The 22,504-nt window shown below is 33.1% G+C and overlaps 2 protein-coding genes across 5 annotated transcripts; both read right to left on the bottom strand.

Moving 5' to 3' along the window:
• Positions 1-346: 346 nt before the first annotated feature.
• On the bottom strand, positions 347-6,481 carry LOC132721881 (uncharacterized). 4 transcript variants are annotated; one of them, XM_060706268.1, is made up of 9 exons: positions 6,348-6,481; positions 5,639-5,794; positions 5,077-5,201; positions 4,234-4,339; positions 3,295-3,383; positions 2,820-2,877; positions 2,151-2,278; positions 1,210-1,437; positions 347-618 (listed from the first exon to the last, which is right to left on the bottom strand). In XM_060706268.1, exons 2-9 carry the CDS (start codon positions 5,745-5,747, stop codon positions 496-498), a joined length of 966 nt encoding a protein of 321 aa, XP_060562251.1. In that variant the 5' UTR covers positions 5,748-5,794; positions 6,348-6,481; the 3' UTR covers positions 347-495. The 4 variants fall into 4 exon arrangements, with proteins under 4 accessions (XP_060562251.1, XP_060562258.1, XP_060562265.1 ...); XM_060706275.1 differs by having other exon boundaries at positions 6,324-6,417; XM_060706282.1 differs by having other exon boundaries at positions 5,639-5,713; positions 6,348-6,416.
• A 5,253-nt stretch (positions 6,482-11,734) lies between these two features.
• On the bottom strand, positions 11,735-14,542 carry LOC132721656 (uncharacterized). The gene is made up of 3 exons (XM_060705996.1): positions 14,315-14,542; positions 12,021-13,668; positions 11,735-11,840 (listed from the first exon to the last, which is right to left on the bottom strand). Exons 1-3 carry the CDS (start codon positions 14,322-14,324, stop codon positions 11,837-11,839), a joined length of 1,662 nt encoding a protein of 553 aa, XP_060561979.1. The 5' UTR covers positions 14,325-14,542; the 3' UTR covers positions 11,735-11,836.
• Between the last annotated feature and the right edge of the window lie 7,962 nt (positions 14,543-22,504).

The following is a 22,504-nucleotide window of genomic DNA, read 5'->3' as shown; positions in this document are numbered from 1 at the left end:
ATGATCTTACTAATCCAACACTATAATTATGTAAAAAAAAATGTTTGCTTTGGCAGGGTAAATTCATATGCTACAGAAAAATATAAGTTTGTTTATGCTCCAGAAAAATATAAGTTTGTCTATGCTCCAGAAAAATATAAGTGTATATGCTCCAGAAAAATATAAGTTTGTCTATGCTCCAGAAAAATATAAGTGTATATGCTACAGAAAAATATAAGTTTGTTTATGCTCCAGAAAAATATAAGTTTGTCTATGCTCCAGAAAAATATAAGTGTATATGCTCCAGAAAAATATAAGTTTGTTTATGCTCCAGAAAGATACTGGTGTTTGGTGGTACTCATTCCGATGACGGAGCTCAGTGAGTGAAGTGTACATGTATTTTCATCATTGTGACATGGTCCACTGTCCACACTGTCTACAGAAGAGCTAATGACGAGTTATTGACCAGCTATTACTTTAACCAGCTATTGATAAGTAACCTATTGACTGTTTATATCAATAGCTAGTCATAATTATTGCGGCATCTGTCATTCCACACTCTATCAAGGCCTTCTCTAGAACTTCTGCTTGTGCCTCATCCCCGTCACGTTCTCGCCATTGTTTTAACATCTGATATACCTATAAATATTGACAAAAATGTCTTCATATTTGTTAAAAAATAATAGCAGTAATTTTAAGTAATTACTTTTAATCATCTTTATTGTAGGAGTAGGTGATATGTTTTGATCAAATATTAAGAAAATATCATTGTTAACAAAGGTTCTGCACCAGTCGTGGCTGCATCACAATATACCAGTTTATTTCATACCTTGTAAATTATAACCAAAAAAACCTACAGCATTGAACCACATGATCATCAGTTCCAATAGAAATTATTATTGGATCATATCAATTAAGCCTGGTTTCCAAATAATCTATATCAAATGCATATAGTATCACATATTAAATTTCATTTTCAGAGTCCAAAATATCTTTATCAAGTGCATATTGTACCCCATAATGGGTAGCCTTGTTATTTTTTTCAGAGTCCAAAATTACTATATCAGATGCATATCGTACCCCATAAAGTCTCCTATTTAGAGAGTTCAAAGTATCTGTATCAAATCAGATGTATTCCCAAAACTAAAAGTAAGTCACACATAAGTGTCCTTTATTTTAACTTATTTAAACCTAATTCCTTGTATCTAATAATCACAACAAAGGTGTTACCTGATGCTGTGGGTTGTTTGGATATGCTCTCTGTATTTCATCTATATCCTGTGAGAAAAATCCTAGTTTATTTCCAACTCTGACCCAGTCTTTCTTCCATATCTTATCTGAAACTTCCCTAAGAGCCATATCAGGGGGTACTTGTTGAGCACGCCTTGGTGTCAATCTTGCCTGTGGTGGAACTGTACCACGCCCAGTACCACGACCCTGTTGACTTTCTGATCGGAACTAAACATTCAAAATAAAAAATGATTATACAATTTTTACATTCTTTATTCAAAGGTGCATGTAGCTTCAGAATTAAAATGTTTTTATTTTTGTTGTTTAGAATTTAGGGCAAAAATGTGTCTTACAATGTTTAAGTAATGAATTTAGAGCTTATACTTGATGATTATCAGCTAAAAGATGTAGTAATGAGTGTGAAATAATTTGCCATTATAGTAGCAAAATGTGGTATTTTGACTTCCATACAAAGTGCTTAATCACTATATAACTGTACTTGACTTCCAAACAGTAAAAGAAGCAAAAGATGGCTCAGTAACTTTTTTGAACACTGTAATTGGACACCAAAAATAAAAAAAAAACTTTTAAGAAATTATCAAATAGTAGCATTTCTTGAGCTAAATGGACGTTTAATAAGCCAAATAATCTGACAAATTTTGATGAAGATTAGATCAGAAATGTGACTTCTAGTGTGTTGACAGCCAGAAAGTATGGACGATATATAACTGATAATAGACCCGAGTCTGAAAATCAGGCTTGTTTAGGAATGGTCTTAATCCTAGAAAAGAAGGAAGTCTTAGACTGGTCTACTACTGGGGGATAAGAAAGTCTTTGTCCACAATTTCACATTATCTGAGACAAATAACAGACACTCAGCCCCCTGGTGACAGAAAAATTAAACATGCCTTAATTTTTACATTAATGAGACAACTTTTTACCTCTTGTAAGTTTTTGTGTAATCTTTCTTTCATCTCATCTGGCAGTATATTGAAGCCCAGAGTCTGTTCAAGTATTGCTGGTGGTATACGTTTAACCCCTGCATGAAAACCATCCTCTTCTATCTGACCTAGTTACAAGTACAATGACAAATAAATTCTAAAATCACAAGTTGAACCACTAGACTGATTTGATTAATGGAAGTTTATGAAACTGTCACTAGAAAGAATTTGTAATGAAATCTAGCCATGCACAGCTCTGTCTGTGACTGTCTGTTCATATGCCTTAAAACCTAAGACATATACAAAATAATCTCGAAAGAGGAAATCATTCACCGAGTGGTTTTCCTTAAATCTTGCTATGTTTTAATTCTTAGATGCCCTTTGCCAGAGCACATCCAGTTAAATATGTCTACCAATTTGATTTAAAGCTCCACTTTGGGGCAATTTTTTTAAAGTACAGAGACAGCTCTTCTTATGTATGAAAAAAATGTGTATGATAAGATTTTATATTTTTAAGATTTAGCTTAAAGGCCCATTATGCCTCAGAAAATCTATTAATTTTATTTCATATTGACTTTCATACAGAAAACTCATCACTATAACTGAACTTATTGTCAAGTAAATAAAAGAAATCGTAGTAACATTCAAAGAAAGCCAATTAAAACTTACCATTTCCATCTCTGTCCATAATTTGAAAAAACAATTCAACAATCCTCTGAATAGGCTCCTAAAAGACATTAAAGCTATTTTAATATCAAATGTAGTTTGTTTTAAAAAAGAATATTTTTACATTAATTTTATAAACATAGAGACTTTTTTATTAACTTTATGAGGTAATTTGTAAACAAATACAGTTTCCCACAGCATCTATTATAATTTCTATTTATCAAATGTTCCTTTTTCAAATATAATAATAAATAACAGTTGCTTTATACTTGCTGGATTTGCCTTTACTCAAAAAATCTTTCCACTTTTGTTCCAGTCATAATAGCACCTTTTCCACTTTACTGGCGGAGGAAGTACCCAGATGCCCTACTGTGCATTATTTCAGGCACTTGCAGGCACCTGAGTAGAACTACCAATATTTCTGTGAGCTAGCTGTATTAATGTGCCTTTAAGCTGAAATCTTGATAGAAATACTAACCCCTTTATCACTTGGATACACTCTTTCCAGAATCTTCACCATTAGGTCTGGATTTACAGGATTTCCATTGTTTAACATGTGAAAGATAGCTACAAAGACAACAAATATGAAATTTATGTTTAGACACAGTTTCCTATTAAATAAATGGATTCTGAAGAATTTGAATAATATTATGGATTTACTCTTGAGTTCAGCATTGGCGACTTGATTTTTTTCCTTATCAAAAAACCTGGGAGTGGGGTTTTTATTAGGGAAGGGGCATTTAATAGGAAGTTTATGGTATGACATTTATCTCTAAAAATAGAAGAAAATAGGTTATGACAGGAGTATACAAGACAATAGTTGCTATGTTAAGCTTTCCACACCTTATACATGTATGTAATATTCAATTGGAGTATGCTGCCTGTAGATTATCAACTAATATTAACTATAATACATGTATATTGAAACCAGGTTTAAATAATAAAAAGCAATGGCAGAATTACCTGTTTATAATGTTAATAGTTAGCATGTAATTAAGTCTGTAGTGAATATTTGTGACAGTTTTTTGAGAAAATATTCTAAATCAAAAAAGGGAAATAATAAAGTGCAAATGACTTTCAGGGTTTATTTGCCTTTTAAAAAAACATACTAGTAGTGAACAAGTATTCGAAGTCAAAAGTGAATATGACTGAATATGAAAATTATGTCCTTTAATGTTATATTTAAGAGCCAGAAGTAATTAACTATTAGTACTATTTGATGAATGTATTTGTGAGCCTCATTTCCTCATTCAGACATAAATTCATGCCAGGTTTTGCTACCAATTCTAAGATATTTAAGTCCATTTACAGTCAACGTTGACATCATTTTAACAACCCCTTTCAATTTCATTGGTGAATGATGATAATAAATACAAAGTCTCCAATCTGATTTCAGTCCTCCTATATTTATACTGACCTCTTATTTTCTCATCCAAAGTTGCCTGCTCACACCACTTCAATGCCCGTAAAAAGTTTTCAAAAGTAATTTTCTTTGTAGTCCCATCCATATATTTTCTGAGAATCTGCAAAAAATAAATAGTGTTTTTAAAATTTATTTTATTCAAAGCTGCATGAGTAATCTAATTTTGATATTTTTCAAAAATCCAAGTTTCAGATAAATACATGAGTAAAACTCACTTTGAGAAATGTTTTAATATTCAAAATCCATAAAATGTGGTATATTGAAGAAGCAATAAGTATGACTCAATTTACAATTTTTATCCCCACTTACTATACCCAGTTTCTAACTGATTTTAATACAGGCCACCCTGGCCAAGTGATTAAAGTGGCAGACTTCAAATCACTTAGTCCTGACACTGCTGTTGGTTCGAATCCTGAATAAGGGACTTTGGATTCTTTCATGTAAAGAAGCTATTAAGATACCTTACTGAAGTTCTGTGCTGTTACTCAGATACCTGCTTGTGCCTGAAATTATGCACGAAAGAGCGCCCCAGATGTCTTCTGGATGATATTCCTAATTTAATGTTCAATGCTAAGTTAACCAAGAATCAAACTGATATAGTGGTAGATGACTGAAGCTTTTGACATACACAAAATGTATGATCATGTAGTAAAATATGTGCTTCACAAATGATTAGCTCTAAATGAACGAAGGCCTTATCCTCCCTCATTTAGAATAAGTTCTTCAGATATAACAAAGAAATGTTCTACATAAATTCATCTATGACTGAGAACTAGGATTTATCTTAGAAATAAATGTTTTTAAAGTATTAGTAAGAAGTAAAAATATAAGATTTACATTTCTCATGAACACATCCTGGTTATATTCTGACTTTCTGATGGCTTCGTCTGTCAACTCACCATCTTTATTACAGCCTAGTTGCTGAAACCGTATCCACAATCTCTCCACCTCTGCAATACTTACTGAAACAAGAGGGACATTATAATGACCTTTAAATTACGCACACGGTCACCCAAAAAACTTTTGTTAGACAAGTTCCAAATTTTAAGGCTTAAGAATTCAAGAATAGGTCAAGCATGGGTAAAGTTGATGTCATCATTCAATGTCATAGGTTTAAGTCTGCATACATTACTGTATATATAGGTCAGGTTATATTCTGAAGGCTATTATAGCTAAATAACAAATGGGCATTAGATTTTGTAATGATGATATATACATTGTAATATCAGGTTAAATGAAAAAGTAATCTTTTTGAAAATGATTTAGTTTTTTTTCTATAAAGTCTTGTTTTTACAAAATAAGACAGGTCAAGGGTGTCACTTAAAGAGCAGCGTCAAATTCTTACATTATATGTGACATACAGTACATGTATAGAAAAGAATTAACTTAAAGCTCTTACACTCAGAAGCAATGGCATGTGCAGTAATCCAGTTAGGCTTGCTAGGATTGGTAACTTTATTTATTGCTTTTCCAGCTGGAACAATAAACACACTGGCATACTGACCCATTATTATCTCAAACAAATCATTCAGTTATCTCAAACAAATCAACATATCTGAAAACAACGAGCAAAACATTTCAGCAAAGAATTTCAAAATGACATTGTAACTTTATTGTTTAAACAAAATAAATACATATTTATACCAAAATATATTACTTCGTAGTATTTTGGCTGCCTGTTTTTGACTATTCAAAGAATTTGTTTTGTTTAACTGGAATAAATACATACAGTAGATAATCATATCGATGTTCCACCGAGATTTAAACTTACATTACCTTTACCTTCTTCTTCTTCTGAGCATTTAAGCCAAGATGGCTTGTAAGCTCCTCCTATACAGTATTATCAAGTTAACTTCAGTAAATGTCACTTGTATTAAATCTTTGACTTTGCCAGCTCCGGTCGAGTAAAGTTTTAAATGTCAAAACACTTTCACTGAGAACAATGTTTTCATCTAGGTTATTCCACTGGTCAATGTAATCTGTACGTACACACTCAGAGTTATTTACAAGAAGTTGATAAGAAATGTCACGTGAACAGTGACCGCCTTTTAAATCACCATAAACTAAGGAAAATATTTTCGTACCTGTATGTCTAAAATTATAATTACCTTTTAAGTTAACCATTAAAAAACGACAACAGTTGTTTATTATCTCCAGGATGTAGACGCTTTTTCTCGTATCTTTCACGTACCGTAATCATACGGAATGCCTGGAGTTCTCTCCCCTGAAATTACGGACTAGTACACCTGCTGTGGTCAGACACTCATATTGATATTTCCATAGACTTAATTATAAGAAATGGTCCCTTATCATACCTTTAAATTGAGTTTTCATGCTAAAGAGGTGATTTTTCTAGCAGAATGAAATGCCTGACACATAAAAATGTTCCTGTTATATAGGGGTAGCCAACTAAATTTTTTGCAAAATGACTTCAAAGAGGATTACCCCCCATTTCATAGAAATTTTCTGCTGATCACAGCACTGACATACACTTTCTATAAATGCAAATATCCAAGTCAAAATTATCATAGAGACTCCTGAAATATTTCATTTTCTTCAGAAAACAATGTAGTGTTACTTTCAAAATTAGTTTTTATACTTAAAAATACCCCATCTTCATCCAATCACCTCATGTATAAATTGAATCATACGGTTTTCCCTGCACTTTTTTCAGCCAATCGCTGGCCATGTTACAATGCGATACCCTGACCTTAAGGCAATATTAAATGTTTAGTATTCTAATGTATAATAATAAATGAAGTTGCATATACAATTACCAATTATATGGATGCATTTTCACCACTCTTAAGTCATTTAAAACTTTGAAGTTCCCTTTTTTCTAACAAGCGCCATTATGCCGCATTTCGGATATTCTGAAAATGAATGTAAGCATGTGAGTTTCATACATAATTCATTATTCTGAAGCCAATTTTGTAACAACTTCTATAAAATCACTCAGATAGCAAAACTACACTGTTCTCATTACAAAAGTGCTTCAAAATACTAATTTTGTAACAAAAGGATGTAGCAGTGAGCAATTTTATCACCCAACCCATAACAAAATAAGTGATTTTTCACCCAAATTTAACATTTTATTACCAATAGACTTCCTGAATGAAGATTTAGCTTAGCAAACATACTTAATAACAACTGTAAAGTGACCTGATCATGGATTACACACTATTTGTACACACATAGCAACATTTTGGGTGTAACTAGGTATTTTAAAACTGCACCTGCTATATTTTTCTACTCAAAATATATGCTAATATACTCTTAAATACAAGCCTAAATGTTAATAAAATGCCAAAATTTACTTATATATATTTTGTTTCTCTCTTTCATGGATATAAAAAATGCAATATATGGAAAAACCAAGTTCCTCTGGACTTAACAGCAGAGTGATAGCCTAAAATTTGACTTCTACACCCATTTTTTGGCCACTTTTGCATTCATTAGGAACCAAATATGACAATTGAAACCTTCTTTCATGTGTTTTACCATGTAAATCACCTCTTCAGACCAAAATGTACTTGGAATGAGAGTATTTGTGTATTTTCTTCACAATTAGGTAGCCAAAAACTAGAATTTATGCACTTATCTCAGTTTCTAAATAAATAAAGGGAGGTAATTCACTGAAGTTGTGCAGAATCAACCCCTTTGTGCACATTTATCACGTGGGTGGAACCCCATATGTATCTCAAAAATGAGCATCGGTAAAAATTATATGTGAATTTCCGCTGCACCAGATGTGAAGCATAACACCAGATATGACTGTAAAAATAGGTCATTCGCCGGGTAAGTGTTCATCTTTTTAAACATTGATATAAAATTCAATCCTTTTTTTTAAGAAAATCGAAATGTGATTCTACCCTCCTGACTCCTCTATATTACCCATTTTTGTTTTGGATTTCTATGCAGTCTTCATCGAGATGTTCTTTCCGTCGTGAGGTTCTGGTGTGTCAAAAACATGCAATGTGAATGAAGAAAATGTCACAAAACGGACTCAAAAAACACAGATTTTACGAAATTTCACTACAGACCGATGCTTAACATTCAGACAAATCCTGATTTAAATATTTATTGAGATTTGACTGCAAACGAAGGGAATCGCTGCTCAAAATTGCATTTGAGCACCATATGTGCTGAAGTGATCCACAAGTGATGTCAAAAACCTTCTACGAAACTACGGACCACTTTAATATCATCATTAATAGCCAATGTCTAGAAACAATTTAGGTTTCGTAGCTTTGGCAGAAAGTTCAATTGTAACATTAGTGTGTTTGATCACCACAATGACATGACTCACTAGCTTATGCTAGCATTAGAAATACTAAAAGGCCCGAGTACATGAAAATGTTGACGCAGAGCGGATAATACTCGTATGATAAACAATTCACTAATAAAGGATATGTAACTTGGACAAACCAAACTGAAAGTATTGAACTTTGTAAAGCTATGTGTCATATAATATGTTTCTATGATATGACACTTACATTCATAAAACTATCTATCACTTTAAGATTCCACAAGTTATAGTAATAGCGACAGACTGTTATGTGGAAATATCATGGCCTGGTGCGACATCGAAGGTTTTTCTTTACAGGATATGGGCCGAGAACATTGTCTGTAAGGAAAAACCGAGATGCCGCCCCAGGTTTATGATATTTCTACATAAAAGTCGAGTTCGATATATTACAACTGTTTTATCGCATGATAAACAGATATGAAAATTTTAATAAACATGAAATTTCAATTTATAATTGGCTTATCTTCATAAATTAAATTCCCCACTCGGAACCTCGGTTACTTTTTATGTAACGTGCCAATGACCGATATTGTAAACCCCACACCATAAAAGCCAATCAGAAGTATGTTTGGTGTTCCTGATTGGTTGCATGACCAAAGACACCGAAAAACATTGCTGTAAATAATTGGGACGCGCCAGTATTACGCTAACCGCCGTTTCATCAACATTTTTAATGGCATGCCAAAAGATGAATTTTCAAATTTATATCAATAAGTCGATAATTAACGATTATTGTTATTTTCTCGGGGAAAGAATAACTTATAGATTGCTTTATGAAAGTGATGCGTAATTATGTTGCTAATTTTTCATATTATGCACATATGGATCTCTTCAGCACATATGGAGCTCAAATGCAATTTTGAGCAGCGATTCCCTTCGTTTGCAGCCAAATCTCAATAAATGTTTAAATCAGGATTTGTCTGAATGTTAAGCATCGGTCTGTAGTGAAATTTTGTAAAATCTGTTTTTTGAGTCCGTTTTGTGACATTTTCGTCTTTCACATTGCATGTTTTTGACACACCAGAACCCACGACGGAAAGAATATCTCGATGAAGACTGCATAGAAAACAAAAATGGGTAAAATAGAGGAGAGTCAGGAGGGTCGAATCACATTTCGATTTTCTTAAAAAAAGGATTTAATTTATATAAATGTTTAAAAAGATGAACACTTACCCGGCGATTGACCTATTTTTTACAGTCACATCTGGTGTTATGCTTCACATCTGGTGCAGCGGAAATTCACATATAATTTTTACCGATGCTCATTTTTGAGATACATATGGGGTTCCACCCCCGTGTAAGAACTCCAAACAAGTTACCATAAGAACTCCATCCTTCGTGTAACAGTTCCTTCAAATGAATTATGTAATAGTTCTCAACTTTGACACTCTATTTGAATTACAATTTAAACTTACCTTAGTCAAATACATTTAATTATTCGATAACGGGTGATATTTCATGTCATTTTTTTTATTTTTGCCATTTGTATATTGTGACTAAAAGCATTTTTATGCTGAATTGCTAAATAAATGTTTGTTTGTTTGTTGTTGTTGTTTTTAATTACTCTTAAGTAACTAATCGACTTTTATATAATTGACGGTGGTGTATTGATCGTGAGGTCATTTAGGGTGACGATTCATAAGTGCTATACACCAGCCTAACTTACAAGGTAACTTGTCGATGTCAACCAATAGCAAGTTTCATATACCAAGATTTATGCTACTAGAATGAATATGAATCATTTGGCTCAACATGGAAATGAAGCTGAGATATCAATGATGGCGTCAAAGGTGGCCGCAAAATCAAATCCCTAAATATTCTAGAATATGCATGTTGGCTAAATTTCTCTTCAGTTTTGTATATCAAAGTCTTTTTTAGAAGCATTTCTTATTTAGGTTTATTGCAAAATGGTCTACATGTAATTCTTATCGTCAACTGTATGTTCGTTTAAATAAAACACTATTCATGATTTTTGTTAGATCAGGGTTTTTCTATTTGAAAGACCCTGGTTAGATACAGATTCAAAAAATTACATCACGTTATTGAACTTTACCATATCTGTATTTAAATGTTTTGTAATTATCTAATGACGTATACAAAATGAAGTCGGTCTTATTATCCCAATACACCCCAAAACTACCAAGAAACACCCCAATACTACAATTTATTGTGTTTATTTTTTTTAAAGTACGTGAATTCTTGAATGACATAATCTTAGGGGAGAAAGTACGCAGGCAAGAATAAGAACCGCTCAAGCCGGTGTTAGGGGTGTGAGGGATGTTGTACTTTTTCAATATCCCTCATGTACAAACTCAATCAAACCAAGTGTGCAATGTTCATGTTATTTTGTTGTGATTAATGCTTCCGAGGGATCACCCTTCTTCAAGATTTCTTTACTTCTCAAGTGTCGTGCGGCAGCTGTAAAAAGTTGGCCCGTACTTCACTTCAGTGTTGTTAGATTTTCTGGTCCTTCGGAATCATTGATTTCAACACTTTGTGAGGGAGCATCCTTCATCTAGTTTTTTTTTTCGAAATTGTACGTTACTTACATAACAATTTTGGGGCGTCCGTGGCCGAGTGGTTAAGGTCGTTGACTTCAAACCACTTGCCCCTCACCACTGTGGATTCGAATCCCGACAGGGACTTTGGATTCTTTCATGTGAGGAAGCTATCCAGCTAGCTTACAGAACGTCGGTGGTTCTACTCAGATGCCCGTTCGTGCCTGAAATAATGCACGGAAGGGCACCTGAGGTCTTCCTCCACCAGTAAAGCTGGAACGTCGCGATATGACCTATACTGTGTCGATGTGACGTAAAACTCAAAAACAAAAACAAAACAAACAAACATAACAATTTTAATATGTGGGACTTAATAACAGAATATTATATTTTAAAGAACAGGCCATTGAATCAACAGCACAATATGTCTGATTTCCATTTGAAACTATTTGACACTAGTTTGCAAACTATTTGTCTGACAAAGTAAATACGTTATGCAATAACTCTGATAAACATCATCTGATTTATATTTCAAAGATATTGAAATATTTCTCATTTTCATAGCCAGACTCAACACGGTAATCATTCAATTTTAGTATTTTGATAACTGAAAACCCTGTAAATATTGATAGACACAACATACAATGTCCATCATTTATAAGCTAAAAATAAAGAAAACAACGCAAATTACGTTTGATTATAATATTTTAATCATAATGTAAAAATATTTAAATTCCAAAAAATAAAAATTCTTCTATCTCTGTTCATCTATTGGCCTTCATCTGTGGAATCATCTGAAACAAAAAATAAATTAATAAATCGTAAGAAGTGTGTGATTGTTGTTCACACATAAATAAAATGAGTCATAAGGTTTCCAGTAAGAAATATTTCATCAAATAGCAAATAGTTATACATGTATACATAATCTCTCATAAAGTATAAAGTTTTGTTTTAAGATAGTATTTAGTAGTTACCTTGAATGAATTCCACTTCTGCAATAGACAGACAGTATCCCAAATGGCGAATCATCGTCATCGTCATCAATGATTACTTCAAGTTCTTCAGGTTGAACCTCAACTTGTTTACTGTCGTTCTTCTCCATTGTCTCAAAATTATCAAAGAAGACTTTTCCCGATGTATCATCATGTTTGGCTGGCTTCAATTTGTCACTGTCCAAATCTTTTACGGCAGGATACTCGGTGTTCAAATGCGATGATGTGATCGCCACATTATCAAAGAAGACGTTTTCGAATGAATCAATGTGTTTGACTGGCTTTAATTTATAACTGTCCAAATCTGTTACGGCAGGATGTTTTGTGTTCAAATACGATGATGTTGTAATTATGTCCATTTCCATTGTTAAAAATTCATATTTCACTGAAGTCGTAGCTGTCAGGGTTAGCAACGTTCTTATATGGTAATGACTTTTAGATTTGCGTTCATCTGTAAAGTTTGCTAGAGAGTGAGGTAAACGTGGCATTTCAGCTTCTCTGCCAAAATAGAGTATAGGTGTAAAATATAAACCAAATATAGACAGTGTTCTTGGGCATGGAACCTTATTGTAACGCAAAGCGAGGCTGAATATTCTTTTAAAGTCAGGAACCTTGGATTTTCCGATGTCTTGTGTTATCGATTTATTTTTATTCTCTGTTTGAACCTGCTGATATTTAATAAAGCCATTAGGCATATCGGACTTTTGAGTAGTTGCAATACACTTGTTTACAGGAAGATGCTCACATTTACTAATGTGATCGCCAACTTTATATTTTGGATTGCTCATGAGAAGAGACACTTCTGCAGGTTTGAACTTAACTTCATAGAACTCCATGTACTTTTGCTTCCTGTTCAAACCAATAAATGGAGAAGGCGCAAGTAAATATGGTAGCAAACAGCCATTGATCAACTTCTTTTGTTTCAAAGAAAAGAAATAGGCATTGCTCGTATGTCTCTTTTGGAATAAACTTGGCATGGGCTTTATGTCGTCTGCTTTTGTTTGTGTTACCAGTTTCTTGACTGTTGGCTCACCAAAGAAGTGAGGCATTGATAAGGAAGAGACTTCGCTGCAATTGATGGTTTTTGAATCGCGCAAAATAACGTTATTAAGCATCTGAGAAATTAAATGTTCACATTCTTTATGTTTCACTTGTTGAACATCATCACCATCATCAACAGCAGCATTAGCATCATCATCATCAAGACTTTCATCATGAACTGGACTGTCTTGAGCTGGTGTGTCCACTGACATTTGTTTAGTGCTTGTTATTTTGTCTGGTTTCACAGCATTTCCAGGTAACTCTCTGTTAGATTCTTGATATTTGACTTTTGGGTTCTCTAGATGACGAAGGAAAGCGTCAACACTATTACAAAAAACTTTATAGGAAGTGCTAACCTTGGGGGCTTGTCTTCTTGCAAACTTTTCTTGCTTAAACTGCTTTTTTAAATTCTCAATGATGTTGTCCATCCGACTTTCTATCGCAGAATTATCTGGCTTCTCTAACGGACTCCATTCAATATTCGCCTCGTCTTCTTCTTTTCTCTTGATCCTTCTCCGTTCAAGAACGCTAGTAAATTTATGGGGTGACTCTGATTCTGTCTTTATTTCTGTATCCATGTTTGAAGTATCTATTAAAATATAATGAAACAATACCTATATTATCTATGTTGAAATACAATACATACTGTAGAAGATTATATGAATTCGAATTACATTAATTGGCATCTTTATCACCCTTGAAATTCTTGAATTATAATAATAAAAGCATAGATCAGTTAGTTAATTAATAAATTCATTCATTCATCTATTTATTCAACTGAATAGTGATAAATAAATATCAAATTATATATAAAAAATAATAATTTAAAGTTAGATGTCAAGTAAAATATTTATAAAATGTATTTAATAAGCAGACTGTGTGAAATGATGACATTTCTTCAAAATAGTGTGTAAGAAAATAATTATCGCTGTATTTTAGCTAGATAAATGACAGAATAAGTCTATCTAGATTTTCTAATCTTAAAAAAAATCTTTATTTAGAAATATCGCAAAATAACAATAGATCTACTCCCGATCAACCAATTTTGACCATAATTGGGGGGCTTTCTGTCAGGAAATATAAAAAATAAAGTACTAGTGATAAGCCCTAGTAATAACAAAGATGACTGCACCTTTATCTGTTATTTCTACCTGCATAAATTGTCATCTAACTTATCAAAAGATGAATATGAAATGAAACACCATTAATTAGGACTGGTATTAAATAATGTTTACCTTTATCCATTAATAAAGATGATATATCTCTCTTTTCTCACTGTATGATTAAGCTTGCTTGTCTCTCTTTAATGTCGCTTTTTGTGTCTATAGCGATAACGTTAATTTTTGACGTCATAATCTGTGACGTCACTAACGTCAGGCAGCTTAGTAGATTGATAAAAATCAAATCAAACAACCATGCATGTTTTATAAAGAATCGGTATGAGCCCCCTAATGGACACTATAAGGAACTATAAAATTGACAACATAGGTCAGTAAAATACCTTAAAAGACACAAGAATGCAAAATTTAAACAAAGTTTACCCGTATGGTTTACGAGTGATGGAGATTTTTCTTAAGGAAGGCTTGGCTATTAGAAGGACTCTTTTTCAGAAATGAGTAACTCTAAATATTCTATTATTTAATCATTATGAAAAAATGTTTTCCTATAGAACATTTTTAAGAAACAAATACATGTAATAGCATTCAGCTAACAAATGACCCAGCAAAATTATTGTTTCTACGCAAAATGTTTGAAATATGTATATAAGTGTTACCCTACCCCACCCATTTTAAGTAGTTGTTTCATCATTTTTCTACTTGGAGGGCCTTATATTCCAAATATCCTTAAAATTATCTCAAATCAGGGGCTGTTTTCAAAGTTTGCATATATTTTTTAAACGTATATTGGTTGTGCTTGTCAAATATGAAATACGTTTACCGTCTAGTTTTTTTATTTTAAAAGACTTTGAAAATATCAGGTACCATATTTGATAATAAATTCGGCACAATTTAGCCAATAAATACCAATAATAATTTTATAATTAAAATGAAATACTTTTTTCTTATCAAGTGTGATCTGAGAGACACAAATAATGTTCAAAGAAAAAAAAAGGAAGAAAAAAAAGTTGCCTCTTCTAGGGCTTGAACCCGTGCCCCTCAGTTTCAATGCAGTTGACAGTAGTTCTAGCATGTAACCGAGAAAAGAAAGTAAGTTTTTAACAATTTTTGCTTGGCGGTTTAAGCCATGTTACTGCTGAATACAGGTGACCGCTGATTCAGGTTTTCCTGAAGATCGCCTATCACCTGCCTATCCTTTGTAGACTGTACACCAAAGCAGTTTCATGTTCAATCTATTTATAAAAGACTTGGTGTTTTCCGACAGCCGAATCCTGAAAAAAAAATGACAGTTACCTACGTGACAAAATTATTTAAGTTATCATCATAATAACGATATGTCTATTATGCGAAGCAATACTGCCTTATATATTTCTCTTCACAAGAACGATGTAGTTGCTGTAAATTCAGCGTTAACATTTCAAAGGAAACTTAAGTTGACAAACAGTATACCAGAAACATTTAGTGCATTCGTTCGGTTTTATAATGTCAATATGAATTCGCACAAATTTGATTAATGTTTTCCATGAACTACGTGATAAGACACGGGGGTGGAACCCCATATGTATCTCAAAAATGAGCATCGGTAAAAATTATATGTGAATTTCCGCTGCACCAGATGTGAAGCATAACACCAGATATGACTGTAAAAATGGGTCAATCGCATGGTAAGTGTTCATCTTTTTAAACATTTATATAAAATTAAATCCTTTTTTTAAGAAAATCGAAATGTGATTCTACCCTCCTGACACCTCTACATATTACCCATTTTTGTTTTGGATTTCTATGCAGTCTCCATCGAGATGTTTTTGCGTCGTGAGGTTCTGGTGTGTCAAAAACATGCAATATATGTGACAAAACGGACTCAAAAAACACAGATTTTACGAAATTTCACTACAGACCGATGCTTAACATTCAGACAAATCCTGATTTAAACATTTATTTAGATTTGACTGCAAACGAAGGGAATCGCTGCTCAAAATTGCATTTGAGCACCATATGTGCTGAAGAGATCCATAAGTGATGTCAAAAACCATCTACGAAACTACGGACCACTTCAATATCATCATTAATAGCCAATGTCTAGAAACAATTTAGGTTTCGTAGCTTTGGCTGAAAGTTCAATTGTAACATTAGTGTGTTTGATCACCACAATGACAGGACTCACTAGCTTATGCTAGCATTAGAAATACTAAAAGGCACGAGTACATGAAAATGTTGACGCAGAGCGGATAATACTCGTATGATAAACAATTCACTAATAAAGGATATGTTACTTGGACAAACCAAACTAAAAGTATTGAACTTTGTAAAGCTATGTGTCATATAATATGTTTCTATGATATGACACTTACATTCATAAAACTATCTATCACTTTAAGATTCCACAAGTTATAGTAATAGCGACAGACTGTTATGTGGAAATATCATGGCCTGGTGCGACATCGAAGGTTTTTCTTTACAGGATATGGGCCGAGAACATTGTCTGTAAGGAAAAACCGAGATGCCGCCCCAGGTTTATGATATTTCTACATAAAAGTCGAGTTCGATATATTACAACTGTTTTATCGCATGATAAACAGATATGAAAATTTTAATAAACATGAAATTTCAATTTATAATTGGCTTCTCTTCATAATTAAGTTCCCCACTCGGAACCTCGGTTACTTTTTATGTAACGTGTCAATGACCGATATTGTAAACCCCACACCATAAAAGCCAATCAGAAGTATGTTTGGTGTTCCTGATTGGTTGCATGACCAAAGACACCGAAAAACATAGCTGTAAATAATTGGGACGCGCCAGTATTACGCTAACCGCCGTTTCATCAACATTTTTAATGGCATGCCAAAAGATGAATTTTCAAATTTATATCAATAAGTCGATAATTAACGATTATTGTTATTTTTTAGGGGACTTGAAATGGATAATATTGCAAGTAATGCTACTCATGAAAAGATTCATAGAGGCAGTGTCTCCTAGCTCAAAATAGCATGAAGAAAAAAATTAAAATGTTTATAAACAAGTACGTCCATGCACCAGACAAAACTTTATACAAACCCATTACCACATTACCTATCCCCAATCTGAATAAATTAATAAATTCGTTTTTTGGTTTTTTTTTTTTTTTTGGGGGGGGGGGGGTTGGGGGTGTAGGTTCATCCTAAATTTTGGTACAGTCCAATGACCCATGTGCACTGTGCGTTATTATCAATAGAGCATGCTACTGGCGTATAGCAGTCGAGGAGTATCAAAGAAAAATCACCGCACCACGCGATACCTGTATTAAATAGATGTTCACTCACAAACACAAATATTTGCTTACTGGTTACCATGCAGTGATATACAAGTAAACCTCCTCAAAAGAACTGTCCCATAAGAATTATTCTACTCCAGTTCGCGTAAACAACGCAAAATCAAATGAATATTTTAAATGAAAATGGTACCAATTCAAACACGCTTCACATTACTCCCCTATTAAGCAGACAGTGCAGTCGAGTGAATAATTAGTTAATAAATTAATGCATCACGGCATAAAAAGGGAATGATTGCAGTACATATGACGCCAAAAAATGAAAATAAGCAAGGCCTTCCCACTATATCTACGTATTTCCAAAACCTTTCGTATGCAGAACGTCTTTTATCTCTTTCGGTTATTCAAGCTCGTCTCGTGAAAATGTGTCTGTTTCGGATAATACTTTTTATTTCAGAATGATACACAAAAGAATAACGTATAGATTGCTTTATGAAAGAGATGCGTAATTATGTTGCTAAATTTTCATATTATGCACATATGGATCTCTTCAGCACATATGGAGCTCAAATGCAATTTTGAGCAGCGATTCCCTTCGTTTGCAGCCAAATCTCAATAAATGTTTAAATCAGGATTTGTCTGAATGTTAAGCATCGGTCTGTAGTGAAATTTCGTAAAATCTGTTTTTTGAGTCCGTTTTGTGACATTTTCGTCTTTCACATTGCATGTTTTTGACACACCAGAACCCACGACGGAAAGAATATCTCGATGAAGACTGCATAGAAATCCAAAACAAAAATGGGTAAAATAGAGGAGAGTCAGGAGGGTCGAATCACATTTCGATTTTCTTAAAAAAGGATTCAATTTATATAAATGTTTAAAAAGATGAACACTTACCCGGCGATTGACCTATTTTTTACAGTCACATCTGGTGTTATGCTTCACATCTGGTGCAGCGGAAATTCACATATAATTTTTACCGATGCTCATTTTTGAGATACATATGGGGTTCCACCCCCGTGTCTTATCTACCTGAATAAGCTCTTTTTCTGTTTATAGACACATCAGAGACACTAAAACTGTGTTACAGTAGTGCATAATATGATTGTGAAAAAGTTAATCAACTTTTACTGATTAAAAAATCTTTTTCTACAAAATAATTATACTCTTGCCCATTATGATGCTCATTCAAATATGCATTAAACAGACATAAAGTCTAAAAACTATGGCATTATACAATGTGAATGTTTAAATATGTATTGCCAAATAGAAAACAATAAATTCTTATCACTATTTTGCATCTTAACTACAAATAAGAGGCTATTCAGAGGCAGATAACTGAATTATGCTACATTTTTTCAATATATTTCAATCTCTAAGTATGTGTTGATATTCATGCCCTGAAACTAAGTCAATTTTAAGACAGAATCCTTAAAATGCTATTTATTTGAAGCTTGTATGCTATCTATGCCTGTAAATGAAACACATAACTTTCTTATATGGGAAACAGACATAGAAGCAATTTATTTGCGACATTCTATGTAAATATTTTAGCAAAATAGAAAAAAATTAGTGCCGAGCGAAGAAATTGCCGCCCCTTAACAAAGTCGAAAAGTTAACCGAAACAGCATCCTAGACTATTTAAGTATTAATATATTAGTTTTGAACCTGACAATATGCATTTGTAGTGATATACCTGCAACACCCATCAAAAGTGGCCAATGTGCTTACATCAGGTCCTGTCAAGTTATATATGAAGTCTTCAAACCTGGCATATGTATAGCCAATGTACATAAGACTTTAATAATTTTGCTTTTGATAATTATTCTTAATTTATATTTATGAAATTAAATGTTAAATAATAACATGTTGATATATTGGTTGTTTTGAAATAATTAAACTTTAGTATATAAGGTTTCATTTCATTAGCATATCAATTTGTTCTTCAAAATAAACTCTGTAAGGGTATGACTGGTGACATGACCGGGGGTCCGTACTCGACAGCGAAAGCTGCATTATGTGGCCTTACGAGCGGATGGACCCTCGTTAAGCATAGGCTATAGGTAGATAGCATCATTGATAACAACAGAAACTTTGAGTTGCAGTTTGAACATGAAGTATAATGTTTTCTATGAATGGTTTTAAAGCAATGCAACAAAAATGTATATTGATCTCCCAAATAAATCAATTAACAATAGTTTTTTTTATATATCACCAATGTCAAATAGCTTTTATATCTTTGACTCGCACGAACATGATGTTAGTGAATTTCCTCATACCTGCCTAAAATTCAGGTAACAGTCTTCTATTATATTGATAAATACTGTATCACCATGTAACGCGTGTATAACAAACAAAAAATTCCTGAATTTGGTCTTTTTGAAATTCATCCCATTTTTTCATTCCAGAGTGTGTTCTACTTTCAGTATTGAAAGAAACCATTTTTTTTTAATTTGACATGAAAAAATGCATGTAATATTACTATATTATAATATTAGTCCCTTTTGTTACTATTTGTATATTTGTTACAATTATAATAATAAAAAAACAGACTTTGATATTTTTATCATCTTATGTTACTGACTACAGTAGTGACACAAACAGAACACAGTACAGTCATGTCACATAACATTTACAAGTCTTGTAAGTCTTGTTTGTATTCAATGGAATTACTTTCCTTACCAGGTAGGCATCAGTGACAACATTTTTTTATATTAAATATCTTTCCCCTCTTTCTCATTACGGACAGTGCATAAGCTAAGTATAATTATCCAAAAAATGGTTTACAAAAAACATTCGGAAAAAATCTACAATAGTACTTAATCTGAATATAACATGACCTGTGCGTAGGAATACATTGTAATTTGGTAAGGCATCTGTAATGAGTGCATTTTTTTTGCGCGGAGCTTCTCAATTGCTGCATTGCAGCAACATTTGTACTTGTAAACCTATGTAATAAGTATGGTTTGATGAACACTAGTTCGTGCATTTTCTCATGCAGATTATCTTATGTACTAGTCAATTTATTAAAATGGCCTCCAACTCCGTAAAACATTAATTTGGCCATTTTCCGGCCATTTTTAGAATTCAGCCGGCAGTGTTGAGACAGGCAGAAAGAAAAATCCAAGTTTTTTTCTGTTGTCCCCTGCACTCCATCTTTTATGGGGGTCGTGGACACAGCAATTGGTACATGAATGGATGTCACCAAACTTTCATTTAATAAATATCTTTATCTCCATTTTAGAATCTGTTTTCAGTTTAAGGGATGAGTATTTTCAACCGCGTCGTACATTTTGTTAAAGACACAAGTCATTGTTTTCTTTGGAAAATGTGTTGTTCTCGCTGTGATATTAATAATTAAACTGCATCCCTAAGGAAATTCTAAAAGCGAATACCATGGTGGATCAAATGTAATGCAGTATGAAGTATATCATTTTGTGTTTGTGTAAACCCTGGCATGCTTTAACCCATTACCTAGCTCATATAGGGGACGTGCTTTCACGCCTTTTCAACCCACCCCTTTAAGTGAGGCATCAAATAATGCACTATAAAGGCCCCAAACTCTTGTTTTCGATTGCGAAATGTTGTTTAAAAAGGGATCACTTTTTCGGCGCCGCCACTATCAAAAATACACATCAGGGGGTACACTTTTCTGCTTGTAGCCCCCTTCAACACCAAGAAAAGTTTGGACTTGTGAGAGGCTAAAAAGGCCTCAGGTCAATCTTAAGGTAACGTGAAACCAACACTAAAAAGCCTTTGGCTCTATCTCAGTCCATTGAAAAGTTGCAGCACTGAGAAAAATATCAACGCAAAATAGTTATTTTTGGGATTTTTGAGATATCCCCTCGTTGACATGGCGTCATAGGGTAGATCATTAATAAATAAAATATGAATAAATAGTTAATACTAGTTGTTGTTTTCAATCTTTAATCCTTTTTTAAACGCAAATTGGGTCTCATATTAAGTCAAACATGTTTCTCTTCTCTACGTCAATCATTCAATAACTTATAGTTCCGTTATCCTATTATTATATTCCTATAGTAACATATGTACTAACCGCTTATAAGTGTTTATACAAAGTGATATTTACGGGTACGGTAATGCATCATTGCATTCTGTCACTGTAAATATCACTTTGTATAAACACTTATAAACGGTTAGTACATGTTACTATAGGAATAAAATGATAGGATAACGGGACTATAGGAAATTTTAGATTGAGCATGCCGTTACAAAGGCCATTGTCTAGTCAACATTTGTGCCAAGTTAAATTTAATCGGTATGGAAGCATCCTTTATAGTTTCATAACAATTTGAACTTTTCAATGAAAACGGCAATTTTTTACAATATGCTCATGCGGTTATGGGTTAAAGCATCTGCTTTCAAATGATACCAAAATCATATGTGAAGTCAACCGATTTTAAGAATTTTGTTTTCATTAAAGAATACCTTGCACGAGTAACTTCATTAAAAATGGGTGGTCATACTCGGTTAAAAGTGCTGACATACGGCTTTCATAAAATCTCGAGTAAAACTAGGAACATCTGCTATAAATGTTTAAAATGACATTTGTAATATTTATGGCAACAATGAAGTATCAAATGCAACTGTTTCGAAGTGAATGTTTAAATTAAAAAGAAATGACACGAATATAAGTGTCACCAAAGTAAGTTTTTTTCAACACCCGTGGAACTGCGGTCCAAAGTCCTAGAGGCCGTTTCTAGAGACCGTTTTGTCACATCCAAATATAATAGAGATGTTCTGTTAAGAAAAATTGAAGAAAAAAAAACACTTCAATAAAGTTCGTTCTAGACTGGCATAAAAGGCCTGTATTTTATGCATGCCAGCGCTCCTTCAAATGTACTACTGTACGAAATTGACTTTTTTTCGAAGAAAAAAAAGAGTGACTGTTTTTAAACATCCACCGTTTTCTCTCCTGATTGTTTGCTCTTTCCTAGTAAGCATTGAAAGATATACCTGAACCATTTAAAAGTTGAATTTAACGTCTGAAACAGAGCAGATTATTTCGAAGGGTTGAAATAGAAAACTGTAAAATA

This window comes from Ruditapes philippinarum, unplaced genomic scaffold (assembly GCF_026571515.1).
Source record: "Ruditapes philippinarum isolate M1 unplaced genomic scaffold, ASM2657151v2 ctg1589_1_1_1_1, whole genome shotgun sequence".
NCBI classification, from domain to species: domain Eukaryota; kingdom Metazoa; phylum Mollusca; class Bivalvia; order Venerida; family Veneridae; genus Ruditapes; species Ruditapes philippinarum.
This window is presented reverse-complemented; position numbering and strand designations above follow the sequence as displayed.